General features: G+C 53.9%; 3 protein-coding genes across 3 annotated transcripts; 1 reads left to right on the top strand and 2 right to left on the bottom strand.

The window, feature by feature from the left end:
- Positions 1-1,447: 1,447 nt before the first annotated feature.
- Positions 1,448-2,584, top strand: N7468_009023 (nicotinate-nucleotide diphosphorylase (carboxylating); the record flags this gene model as incomplete). Its single annotated transcript, XM_058478319.1, has 3 exons — positions 1,448-1,603; positions 1,693-1,748; positions 1,846-2,584. The coding sequence occupies 3 exons, from the start codon at positions 1,448-1,450 to the stop codon at positions 2,582-2,584; spliced, it is 951 nt and encodes a 316-aa protein (XP_058326649.1).
- Positions 2,585-2,907: 323 nt separating this feature from the next.
- On the bottom strand, positions 2,908-7,679 carry N7468_009022 (putative anucleate primary sterigmata (ApsB); the record flags this gene model as incomplete). The annotated part of the gene is made up of 4 exons (XM_058478318.1): positions 2,908-5,637; positions 5,694-6,509; positions 6,556-7,469; positions 7,529-7,679. 4 exons carry the CDS (start codon positions 7,677-7,679, stop codon positions 2,908-2,910), a joined length of 4,611 nt encoding a protein of 1,536 aa, XP_058326648.1.
- Positions 7,680-8,455: 776 nt separating this feature from the next.
- N7468_009021 (Sec7 domain protein) lies at positions 8,456-12,743 on the bottom strand (the record flags this gene model as incomplete). The annotated part of the gene is made up of 2 exons (XM_058478317.1): positions 8,456-10,356; positions 10,412-12,743. The coding sequence occupies 2 exons, from the start codon at positions 12,741-12,743 to the stop codon at positions 8,456-8,458; spliced, it is 4,233 nt and encodes a 1,410-aa protein (XP_058326647.1).
- Positions 12,744-13,056: the final 313 nt, after the last annotated feature.

The following is a 13,056-nucleotide window of genomic DNA, read 5'->3' as shown; positions in this document are numbered from 1 at the left end:
AGTGGCATTACAGTTTGTCTTTCCTTGATCTTTGGGTAGCTTAACAGGTTAGGGCGCCGCCGGCGTCACCTGGTGGATCTCTTCTTCTCTTATCACCTCCCCTTCCAGCCTCAAGATCTTGCACACATTGACCTTGTTATTGGTTTCCACTTCTCAGACTGCTAGTGGATTGGTCTAGGCGGGCCCTCGGCCTCGCTCACTGCATAGATGGCCCCATCCCGACCCCGATATCGTTTACCTTTATGCCGTGAGAACCGAGCCGAGGATCCTCCAATCCAAAGCATCTGGAATAGGCAATCTGGCCTAAAAAAACCGGGTAGAGACAGACCTGGACAAGGAGTTGGTAGCCTTGTCGCCTCGTCGCCTGATCGGTAGCCTGACTCGATCTGGGAGATACCTCGGTAGCGATACCTCGGTAAGGAGAAAAAAAAAAGCAAAAAAAAAAAGCAAAAAAAAAAAAAGCTCCCCCAGTATGGGCCGATCCCGTACGGAGTACCTAAAGTAGGTTCATTGTACTGGAAGTACTGGAACCCACCGCTCTTCGAGAAAGTGCTTCGAATGGTCCCCCATTCGTGACCGACTGCAGGGATAAACTATGTGGGTCACATTAATGCAGAAACGCGAAATTCTCGAAATTCTCGAAAGTCGATTTTCCATGCCGCGTTCCGATACTCCGGTGCCGATTTTCCTGGTAAAAATGCCTCATTCTCCCGATTTCGTGCTTTCTGGTTTCTCCTGACAGGACCGATCTTCACGGCTAGCACGGACTAGGCTCGTGCTAGCTGCTCCAAACCTTGTTGTGCCGTGGCGTTAATATCGACAAACCCCGAGTCGATCGCGGCTTTACGGCCGTTCACAGCCCTAACCTCCTTTTTCTTTGCCTTGCGTGGTTTTTGGCGTCGGAGGAAAATTACCAGTTCCCTTTCCCAATGCGCACTAGTCGTATTGAGCTAATATTTTGAAATATACCAGGGCCCTTGGGCTCGGAGGTATGACATGGAATTAAGTATGGACCATCTGCCGTCTTCGACGTGTAGGACGTGCTCGATCCAGTAGGCCCTCGTGCGAAATACTTTCAAATCCCCCGTCTGTGGCAACGCGGATGCATTGAACTCTGGAGATGTATTATATGATTGAACCGGAGGGGGGTTTTCTAGGACTCCTTAGTATACCTATGATCAATTACCCTATTATCCCCGGATGACCACGACTGGCAGGACTCGGAGCAGTACTCGGAGCAGTACTCGGAGCAGTACTCCGTACCCTCATTTGCATGTTGAGCACCGTGAACTGAATGCATCGAACTCGTCACGGGAATCTGTCCCTGAGGAACCACACGTGACCCTCCGATACTCGCCGATCCCCGCGCGGGGAAATTTCGCAATGTAGATCTATCTCCCCCCCCCACCTCCAACATTCCCATCTGCCATCTCCATCAGTTTCAATTATGGCTGCAGCCCACGGGGATTTGCGGCATTTGCTGCCTGGCAATTACAAGCGCCTGATCGCTTCATGGCTGGAAGAAGACTGCCCCAGCCTTGACTATGGTGGCTTTGTCGTGGGCGAATCAGAGGGCGAAGCGCGCCTCCTGGGGAAAAGCGAGGTAGGTCCAGCAAGCAGTACTCCAGCGACCTGCAACACCCCCGGAGAGTAAGCAGGGGAGGAAAATCGATCCCCGCTAACGCCCTCTAGGGCATTGTCGCCGGTGTTCCCTTCTTCGACGAGGTCTTTACCCAACTCGGCTGCACGTAAGTTTGAATCTCAAAAAAAACAAAAAAAAAAAAAAAAAAAACACATATCGATCCTCGATCTTCAATTCTCGGTTCTCATTCTGACGCGCCCCAGAATCGAATGGCACATCAAAGAAGGCCAACCGCTCTCCCCATCCCCAATCCACCACTGCGCCACAGTCCGCGGCCCAATCCGCAAAATCCTCCTCGGCGAGCGCGTCGCCCTCAACATTCTCGCCCGCTGTTCCGGCATCGCCTCCAAAAGCGCCCGCCTCGTCGCCGCCTTGCGCGCCCAGGGGTGGCAGGGCACCCTGGCCGGCACCCGCAAGACCACGCCGGGGTTCCGCGTCGTCGAGAAATACGGGATCCTTGTCGGCGGCGCGGACCCCCACCGCCATGATCTGAGCCACATGACCATGCTCAAGGATAACCATGTATGGGCGTGCGCGAATAACCGGGCAGCGGCGGACGGCGGGGTCAAGGATCCTTCGTCCATCGAGTCCATTGCGGCCGCTATCCCGCGCGCGGTGCAGGCGGCCAAGGCGGCCGGCGGGTTTGCCACGAAGGTGGAGGTGGAGTGTCGCAGTGTGGAGGAGGCCAATGCGGCGATTGGGGCGGGAGCGGACGTGGTTATGTTGGATAACTTTACGCCGGAGGGGGTGCGGGAGGCGGCGAGGGTGCTCAAGCAGGAGTGGGCGGCCAAGCAGCGGTCTTTCTTGATTGAGGTCAGTGGGGGGTTGACGGAGGAGAATGCGGCCGCGTATGCCTGCCCGGATGTCGATATCTTGTCTACCAGCTCGATCCATCAGGGCACGAGCATTGTGGATTTCTCCCTCAAGGTATCATTACGGTGAGGATGGGGGAAATTGTACTTGTACATTGCCGAGAGCAGCCCGCAGCACATTACGAATTTAAAATAAAGTACAGTAGAAAAGTATAGGCAATCCAGCAAGGAGAAGAAAAGAAGAACACAAATTCAAGTCAAACAGAATCCTTTCTCGAACGCCTTCATGATCCTCGTCGTTTCTGATCATCACATGCATATGGCGTACAGTAATCGCAGATTAGAAAAAAAAAAAGGGAAAAAGAAAGGCAGTCAAGGCAAAACCAAAAACAACTCAAACACACACAAGGGTATATATAGTACAGCGCACGTAACGACATCAGTCATCATTGTTCAAACCTCAATGTCCACCACAAAGCCTTCTCCTTCGCTGGAGCTCACAGCCCCGTCGGAGACTGGGCCTCGATGGCGTCCGTCTTCGATGGCCCCAGAGGGAGGCACCCCACGCCGGAGGCGCTCGCGTTGAATTAGTTCATTGAGCTTTCTGACTTCCGCATCGCGCTCTTCAATCCGCTTTCGTGCTCCGTCGCGATCCAGAAGGCGGCCTTCTCGCTCGGACTTCAGGCGTTTCTCTAACTCGCGCAGCCGGTGAATCCACTTTTCATCCATATTTTCCCACGGACCGGTCTGGTTACTGCGGGTGCGATGCACCATGGCTCCGCTGCTGCTGTTAGCCGCCAGCGTGCTGCCGGAGGACGCATAAGTGGGCTGCGAAAGACCGGTAGAGCTGCGCGTGAGGCCACGCTCCGGGCGAGACTTTTCGCTAGCCCCAGAAGTCGAGTGGTGGCGGGTCAATTGCTGTTGGTTCTCAACCGCAGAGCCGAAGGAGGATGATCGCGGCGAGCCCGTGGATGCCATGACAGCCGCCGCCGCCGAAGATGCAGAGCTGTGGCCACGCGTGTTGGACTGAAGAAGGTTGAGTTCGGCCTTCAACAGCCGGTTTTCCCCGCGTAACTTGGACACTTCGGAAGAGGAACTCGAATGGCTTCGTCCAGCGCGCAAGTTCTTGACCGTTTCTTCGACGCGCTCGAGCCGGCGGACGCGCTGGTGGAAAGAGTGCTCGAGGTTTTGATACTGTTTGTTCAGGTCGACCTCCACACTCTTAATACGGCCCTTGAACTGCGAAATCACGCCCTCGACCGTCTTGATCGCAAGAAGTAGGTTGCGGCTGAAGCCTGGCCAGAACAGAATATTGCTAATCACTTCCTGACTTGGGAGATTGCCGTTGATCAGGCTGTTAGAGTGGGCCCAATCTGCACCGCAGATGTTCGACACTTTCTTCCAAACAGTAAGGAGCATTGCATTCCGTTCGTTGAGCTGCTCCCTGTACTGTGATTCAAGGGCGGTGAATCGCTTGCGGTCCTGGTTACGGGCATGCTCCAGCTCGGTAATGCGCGAGTTGCTTTGTGTAATGGATCGCGACGCCTGTTGGTGGGACTTGAGGGAGGAATCGAAGGATTGTTTATCTGCTCGTCGCGCTTGTCGTTCTTTCTCGAGCAGCTCAGATAATTTGCGAGACTCAAGGCCATGGCTCTCCAAAAGCGCATCACGGTTCTTCAGAAGGGTCTCCTTCTCATCCAACTGTGACCGGATGCTCTCCAGTTCAAGTGCCGTAGATTCAAGCTCCTTCTGCAGCTTCATAATGTTGGTAATCAGGCTTGATCGGCTGCCGCTGAGATCTCCAAGAGTTTCACGAAGGTTATTCTCTAGATCCATCAGCCGCTCCCGCCAAGTCGATGTCTCGATTTCTTGAGTCGAGAGACTCTTCTTCAGTCGTCGGGCTTCTTCCTTGGCTGCAGATGCTTCACGGTTGAGCTCGTTCATGATCCGTTGGACCTCTTGCTTCTCCTTGCTGCCAACCATCTCGCGCTGGTGCCGTTCATCTGCCAGGCGGTGCTCAAGCTCTCTGGTCTTGTCCTTTTCGCTGTGCAGACTCATCTGGTATGTCTTCAGCTCCGATTCCAGATCGCCGATGCGAATTTTATCGCCATCTTGCTCCTCCCGAAGGAACGCGATCTCGTTCTGGCTCGACTCAATTTGCACAGTAAGTCGCTGCACCTTGGTATTAGCTTCAAATAGACTCTTTTCCAAGGATTCCATCTCGCCATTGGTCTGCTCCAGCTCCTGCTGAACAGCTTTGTATCGCTCAAGGTTATTCTGTGCATCTTCTTCTAAGCGAATGATCCCCTCGCTGGCTGAGCGCATTTCTGCCTGAAGCACTCGGAGACTTTCATCCTGGTTCCTCAGCTCCTCATTCAAGCGCTGGCACTCCACAATCTTTTGGTCGAGTTCGTCACCGAGAACATCCAGCTCCTCTTGCGCTTCAGCTCGAAGGTCTTGGAAGGCCGAATCGCGTTCGTCGGCCATTTGAAGAGCCTGATCTCGCTCCTGTTGCAGGCTCTGTATCTCCGCTTCGGCTTGGTCTACATCGGCCTGGTAGGCGGCGTCAAGCTCTTCATAATCCCGGATGCAATCATCTAACTGGCTTCGGACTGCTTGGTTCTCAAGTTTCAGGGTAGATACTTGATCCCTTAGCTGGCCGTTTCGAGCTTCCAATTCGTCGCGATCCATATCACTGCGCGATACACCTCCATCGCTGGGTTCAGAGCCAGAGCGTCCTTGGGCTCGAGACGCTGAGCGGTCGAATATGCTGTCCCCAGCGATCGATCGGCCACCGTGGCGTCCCTGGCCAAGCTTCAGTTCCTCAATCTCTTGGTACAGGCGCTCCTTCTCCCGGTTGCGCGAAGTGAGCATGGAAGTTTGGGCGCTAACCTCCTTCCTCAACTCTGCATTCTCCTGCTTGAGCAGCTCGTGTTCAACGAGGAGGGTGCTGTTAGAGGTGCTGATCGCAGCGCCACGGTTTCCATGGCTTTCAGACACAGACGTATAGGATACAGTTGAGCCGTGGTCCCGAGTCCCGGGCCTCACACCGGGGTGTGAGCCAACATTTGAGCTGTAGAGCTCGCTCCGAAGACGAATTGTTTCGTCCCGTAGCTTGCGGTTCTCTTCCTCAGCCAACTCACGAGCAGCGGTCTCTGCATCGAGCATGTCTTTCCACAGTCCCTGGAGCCAGAATTAAAATAGATTGTAGTGACAGGAATTCGTCGGGTATAACTTACTCTTTCTTCCCTTGCCCCCGATTCCGAACCTTCTTGTCTATTTTCACTAAGATTCTTAACCATCTCTGCCAGACGTCGTTTCTCACTCTCTCGCGCAATGCTTTCGGACCTAAGACGCTCAACCTCAAGCTCGTAGGTTTCGACTCTCTCCCGGAGATAAATGACCTCTGTCTCATGGGCAGAGTTTCGGTCTCCGTCCTCCGAGCCTTCAGGGTCGTGGTTGAGCATGGATTCCTTGTCAGACTCCCGATCTTTGAGCTGCTTCTCCAGTTCACGAATCCTGCGTTTTAGCCCCGAATTGTCCTTTTGTAGTTTCAACTTATCCGACTTGAGTTCAACATTTTCAGATATCATCTCTTTGATACCCTCCTCAGAGCGCTTGTTGAGCGCCTCATTGAGGAAGTGAATCCGCATTTTCAAGTCAAAATTCTCCTTAGATAGACGGTCAATGGTACTGCTCTGCTCCTTAAGGGTCAAATTACGGCCACTACGCCCAAACGCAGGCGTAGTGCCAGCGCGCTTGTCAGGCGATGGCCCATGCTCTTCTCGATATCGTTGCGCAAAGACACTAGGAACATGGACTCCCTTCACGCGCTCAGCGATGGCCGTGTCGCTCGGGAAGGCTTTGTCTGCAGGTTTCGCTTTTGGCGTTTCAGGAGCCGCTTCGTCGAACGTCGCCTGCTGTCGCGTAGACCGTGGTGAACTCTCCTCTCTTCCAAGGTTTGGAGACCGCCATCGGTGGGCCCTGGTAGGTTTCGCTTGTCCAAGGAATTCTCTTCGCTGTATCCGGAGACACCAGATGCCATGCTTCCAAGACTGGTTGTCCGAGTCATATGGGAGCGTGAGCCTGGCTGGAGACCACCCCACTGGTCAGATGTTGCACCACCTGACTGTAGGCATAGTCGGCGCCCAGCGTAGCATCGCTGTTCGTAGTATCGGTGTTTGTGCTGTTGATCGAAGAATGCGACAAGCGATTGGCGGATTGGCGGCTGGTCAAGTACTTTGGCCGGCTTCCACTTCGTCGGCTCCCGATTGTACCAAAGCTTTGGTCACTGAAAAGCCGCGCTGGGCCTGGAGAAACGCTGCGGGATGACCTTCGAAGTTTCGACGGCGTGAGTTGTGACTCTTCCGAGGATAGTTGAGATCTGAATGGTCGTTCTTCTTGCGAGAATTGACTGTTGTCGCCCACATCTTCTGCGGTACGAGACTGGTTGCGCTGCACACTCCGGAACATCGCCGCGGCGGAAGGAGATGATGCGAGAGAGTCGAGCAAAGTCTCATTGCCTGGTCGCTCTTCATGATTCGTCGACTCCGGCTCGGGCTCGGGCTCATCGATCTGGATCCCATCCTGATCGAAATTGATGCTTCGAGTATATTCGGGGCCAGTTGTGGTCTCTGACGGGGGGATGAAGGAGAATTGTGACGAGTCTGTTTGCTGTGTCATGTCCATATCGTGTCCTCCGTCTACGCCGACCAGGTAAGTATCATCTGCGCCAGCCCTGGGACCGGTCGCGGCCACTTCGATGGTGGACGGCTCGGGAAGGAAACTCGACTCCATGTCCATGAGCTTTTGGCGCATCTCGTGTTCCTCAATAAGAGTCTGGTTGTTCCCCCGGTCGTGATCGCCATTTTCACTAGACAAGGGGAATAAGCTGCTATCGTCGCGATCGGTCAGTGGAGGGAGCAGGCTTGACTCTTCTGGATCTCGCACGGCAGTCGTGATCGTGGTTTCGTGCTCTGCAGAGCGCGACTCGGTCGTTGAAGCTGAGGGATCTCCTGTGTGGGTAGGTGGGTTCTGTGTTGATTCGGAGTTGTCGATACTCGGGGGGGGTCACCCCCCCGTGTGTCCTCGGCCATGAAGTAGTCTGAGCCGCCCAAACCGGCATCTATGGGAGAGTCGATGGGAGTCAGGAATGTGCTGGAGGCTGAAGGTGTGCGCACCGAGGGGTGAATGATCGGAGTCGCAGCTGGGGCTTCGGTCGACATGGTGACGGAGAGGAGCCCAGGCGTGTGTTTTGGGCTCCACCGCTGTACGTTTTACCCACTGCGGGCGAATCGGACGAATGAGCAAGGGAGGATCTCTCACATTGGGGGTTTTTCTTGGTCTAAAGCTTGAAGGATGCGACAGCAAAAAACCAAAACAAAACAAACGGCTATTCTGAGAGAAGGCGCCGGTTCCACGGATCTTGCATTTTCGGCTCGAGTTCTCTTCCTTCTAGAACGGGGCCCCTTCCAAGCCTAATGACGAGGTCTACTCGGGTTCTTGTTATTGCCACGCAAAGCTGCTCGTACAAAGGAGTCCCGACTAGTACGTACTAGCATATGGCAATCTGACAGGTAAAGCACTAGTCATGTATATTGACACATCCACCACCGGAAGATAAAGATAATAATTCTAATACGATCTGAGCGCAACAAGGAAAAATTAACCTAATACAAATCATGGTATCCATAAGAATCAATTGCCTCGTCCCTGAAATCAATCATACTCGCCCACTTCGAAAGAAACATATATCGAGGCATGAAAGGAAGATGTACACTAAAAAAAAAATAGTAACCAATAGGAAAGAAGGCGCAGGTCGCTTTTGAAGGGTATGTGTTGCAGGAGAGCCCCCAACCAGGAGGGTATGTACAAGAGTCGATTCTAAGTGGGGAATTCCAACCTCCTGGCGTGAAGAGAAAATCGAGACAAAATAGAGACGACGTAGAGAAATGACATAGTGGACTATACTCAGTCGAGAGCAATAGCGAGAGCATTGCTATCAAGTCGAAGCAGTAGCCTGTTCAGGCTCGGTAGGGGTCGCAGTGTCCGCACCCGCGCTGTCGGCACCGGCGTTTTCGTCGTGGTAGTAGTTGTTGGACTCCGCATAGATTTTGTGCTTTTGGTTGATCGCATTCCGCAGGGAGTCAATGTAAGTGCGGAACTTGACGATTTCGCGAAGCAAGTACGAGGACTTGCGTTCCCAGTTAGACATAGCCTTGATAGCGTTAGGGTGCCGCGGTGAAAAGGCGAGGTTCATGGCAGAGCGCAACTCGTTGTGGCGCTGCAAGTCATCCTCGACATTCTTCACATAATTCTGCAAGGACTTCAATTGGTCCTCTTCGTTCTGGTTGGAAGCCGCCATGCTCTGTTGAGGCGGGCTCCAGTCACTGATATTAATGCGATCTGCTGGCAGTCTCGGCCGTACGCTCTGGTGATCGATGGAGCTTCGAATAGAGCTCTGAATACTAGGTCGAGGGCCCCCGGAATTCTGTGACGGAGAGCGATCTTCGCCCCCATTGACCAAAGCACAGTTGATAACTGCATCACTCCAGCCGTATTCGATGTTGCTAACACCTCCCACCAGCGGCTGCTTCGACAAACGCGCGCTCCAGTAATTTGCTGTAGAAACAAATTCCCGGACAATTTCAGGCGTCCCGGCTTGGAAAAGGTGAACTGCACCGGTAGGCAAGCTTAATGCCCAAACATGAGGTCGAGATTTTGAGTATCCAGGGGGTGGAAGAGCACTGGCAATAGTCTGACGGAGCATGAATTTCCAGAGCTCCTCGGCATTTTCTGTCCAATTTCCACCACCAACGATGACACCCCCGCGTTGTTTCCCCTTCTGCCGCATGGATTTGGTTGAATTGAAGGCAAAGAGACGCATCCAGCCTTGCTGAATAACGGCGAAGCACTCGTTCCAATTGCGGTCCTTCGCACGCTTATCCACTGCATCCAGGTGATGCTTGTGTTTCAAGCTACCCTCCTTGGCCCAAGGTGCACCAGCCAAGGCCAATGTCTCATCTTCCAAAAGAGGGGTTGTACGCTCATCCTCATAGCTGTAAATAGAGGTGGCCGAGTCTTCTCGGATGATAGCCTGGCTGAGAGCGTTGGCGAAACCAATAGACTGCTGATATTCACCACGGGGAGCCTCGGAGCCAAAGGAGTCGACCGAAGCAGAGGTAAATTTACCCAGGGAGTACTTGCTCCATGTGCTTGACGCAGTGGGGCTCCAAGCAGAAGATTGGTCATCCAAACTAGTTCTACTCGATCCCATCACCGAAGGAGGATAAAGCCTGCCAGCACGAGATCGGGGCTTCGATGACCATCGTGCAAGCCCGTGGCGGGAATCAGCTGAACGGCCGCGAGGATATATGTCTGAGCCGCTTTTGCTGATGGTACTCGGGCTTCTGCGGAGTGTACCAGTGGATGCACCTAGAAAGTTGCTCGAGGCCGTTCGGTAGACCTCTTTCTCTTGCTGGGCGCCATGGAGTGGGAGCCGCTCCTTTTGAATTGAAGTATAGAAATCCTTCAGAACAAGTTCCACTTGCTGCTCCCAAGCTCGGACAGTGCCCGTGAAAGGAATGCTCACCAAGGGCCCAGCATCCGCAGTACTTGCTCCGGTTTTCTCCAGATCAGAGGCACTGCCTGGTTCGACTGGGAAGGATGGTGTGCGCGTTGATGACGGTGTCGGTAACGAATCGAGGTTGACAGAAATTGTCTTTGCGCTTTTCGACGGACGCAGGGTCTCGAATCCGTCGGGAGCTGCATCCATGGCAACTCGGTGGATGGTTGGCATAGTGTTTCGGACGAACTGGGCCTTGGTCATCTTTTGGTCAATGTCGGCTAAATGCAAGTCGGTATTCAACAGGAGAAGGGAATAGCAAATCGTATGGACAACATCTGCGCATGTTAGTTGACCATGCTTTCGTCCGCTTTGTGAACCTCCGTGACTTACCTGTAGCTTTGAAACCATGGCTCGGGTTACAATCGCACCATCGGTTCGAAAAAGCGTCAAGGACACGATCCACTTGCTGAGTCTCTCCTTTCAGCACTAATCGATCACAGAGACTACGAAGCGCAGCCAGAATATTGAAATTGGACCAGTTGAATAATTGCATGTAAGCCTCTCGGACTTTTGCTCGATCAGGGTCGCCAAGCCATGCCGCAGCTGGATCATTGCCCGCCACTGATCCCTGGTTCTCATAGAGCTTGTAGGCTTGCTCTCGGTCAGATGAAGAAGGACTATCATCGATCGCTTCTCCTGGCCCATCCGACATATTGCCGGCCTCCTTGTCGAGCTCTCGTTCTCCCGATTCGATTATCGGAGTGTTTGAAGCGGTGTGGTAGTGTGAAGCCTCAGAAGCCGCAGGAGACTCTGGGACCTTTCTCTCCGCTGGAGGCACCAGTTTGGTCGGTCCAGTCGCCTCTTGCGGAGATTCCGCTGTTGAAGGCGTGGTGGTTGTTGTCACACGGAGGGTGCGTGGATCTTCATCAGGCCCGTCTGACTTGGAAGGCCCATTATTGGGAACCTTTGCCTGCAAGGGGGCAGTTGCAGGGAGTGTGGTCTCAATTTCACCACTGCCGGAGTGCGTTTCCTCGGTGCCACGGCTATCGACTGGGCGCGCAGTGTCCTCGTGACGAGCCGAGCTAGGGGGCTGGGAGACTTCTTTGAGCCTTGGGCCACTTTCCGTAGCCGAAGATCCTTCTCTAGGTCTTTGCACACTTGGCAACTCTCCCTGGTTATCTTTGCCATCTGGTTTTGATGGCCCATCCGCAAGATATGGGGTCATCACCTTCTGCAAGCTACCTACAGGGCTTGGTTCAGGCTTCATGCTATCCAGGGTCAATGGCCCAGCCAGGTGCTGAGGTAGCACAATAGGCGGGGGAGCGTGCTCAGCCACGGACTTCTTGCGTCGACGGAAAAATGAAGACTTTTTATTCACAACCTGCTGAGGTGGCCCCTGGCGAGTTGGCGTTGGGGGTGGAACGGGAGCCGTCTTGGGCCCAGTGGAGCTCTTGGGCGGTTGCAACTTGGCTCCTTTCAGATTGGCAGCAGCACCAGTGGAATCCTTGACTTCATTTTCTTGAAGATAGGACAAATCACTGACATTTGAGGTTGGCGAATCTGTGAGTGCTGGAGCTGGCCCTGGGGAGGATGCTTTGGAAGCACCACCAAACACACGACGAAAGAATCCCGGGCGTTCTTTGTTGGGAGCTATATTATTTGCCGTGCTGATTGTCGTGGTTGTAGATACTGCTGTTGGTTCGGGCTGTGGGAATGCTGGTTTGTTGTAGGAAATCGTTGGACTTGGGGCAGGATGATTCAACGTTCCCATTGTCGGTGGCAGATCAAGGGCGGCATCATTGAACGATTCAAAATCACCGTCGCGGGATTTGACCACCCCAGTGCCAAGATTTTCTGGGCGATTCTTTCGACTCTGCGAGGGTTGAGATGATTTAACACTGTTCCGTCGAGAGACTACTGGTGTCCTCGCTCCAGGCCCAGTCGGAGTCCTGTATTCAGGAAACCTGCGTGGTCCAGCCGGTATGCTGGGAGTTGGAGCCGCGTCATCATCATCGTACAGGAGAGAGTCTCGGGCGAAAGATGCTTCACTGTATGGGTTATACTTGTTGGGTCCACAGTCAAAGCTGGCAGAATGACGGTCCAACCCGTCTGAATCTGCTCGCATCCTGGGAATCGGGAACGTATAATCGAGGGTGGAGGTGCTCCCCTTGCTATTGTCGCGAGAGTCGTTAGCTCTTGGCATTGTCCCAGAGCGTGAAGCAATTGCCTCGCGGCTCTGGGTGCTATCCATCCTCCTCGGTAATGACTGATAGTTTGAACTGCTGTTGCTCCGTCGGCCTTTAGTGACTGTAGCTGTCGCATGGTGAGCGGCATCGTCGTAGTGATAGTCGGCCTCCGAAGAGAACGAAGAGGAGAAGGTGTGGCCACGGAATCGGCCTGCCATGTCTCCGTCCATTGCCGATTTATAGAGCTGATAGTCGTCAAAAACAGGTGCGGTAGGGGTAGTTGCGAACTGGTCCAAGGAGAGGAGCATGTTGTCTACAACGGAAGTGCGAGCAGCATGCTTCGGAGAGAGGTTCAAGTCATGGGGATCTCGTCCATCATCCGACTCGCTGGGTCGTGAGGCGGCGTCCACGCTGACGTCTGGAAAGGCATCGCGAACGGAGGGTCTCGCCGGATATCCTCGTTTAGGCCGGTACGTTGCTGTCTGGGATGGAGGAGTGCGAGGAGGGGAGCGAGAGAAGGGGTCACGCTGCGACATGGTTACGGCTTGCGACTGTGCAACGATCAAAAGTCAATGAACGGGATCTACGCCGACGGGCGACCGTCAATTGGCGATTGACTGGGTTGGGCGACCGGCGCAATAGACGCAACGTGCGTAGCAGTGATCCGGAGGTTCCTCGAGATCGGTTTGTTGGAAGGGTTACCATGTATCGCGCGCCCAAGACCCAGGTTCAGAACGCCCAAGGAGTCGGGGGTACCACGTCCTGGAGAAATAGGACAGAGCGACGAAGACCAGAGGAACTGGTCGTGCTGAGTTCCCGGGAATTGTCAGGTCATCGTTCAAAGAAAAG

The sequence above is a fragment of the Penicillium chermesinum genome (assembly GCF_028974085.1).
Source record: "Penicillium chermesinum strain IBT 19713 chromosome Unknown utg000007l:1.0-2695246.0:1.0-2697696.0, whole genome shotgun sequence".
Lineage (NCBI taxonomy): Eukaryota > Fungi > Ascomycota > Eurotiomycetes > Eurotiales > Aspergillaceae > Penicillium > Penicillium chermesinum.
This window is presented reverse-complemented; position numbering and strand designations above follow the sequence as displayed.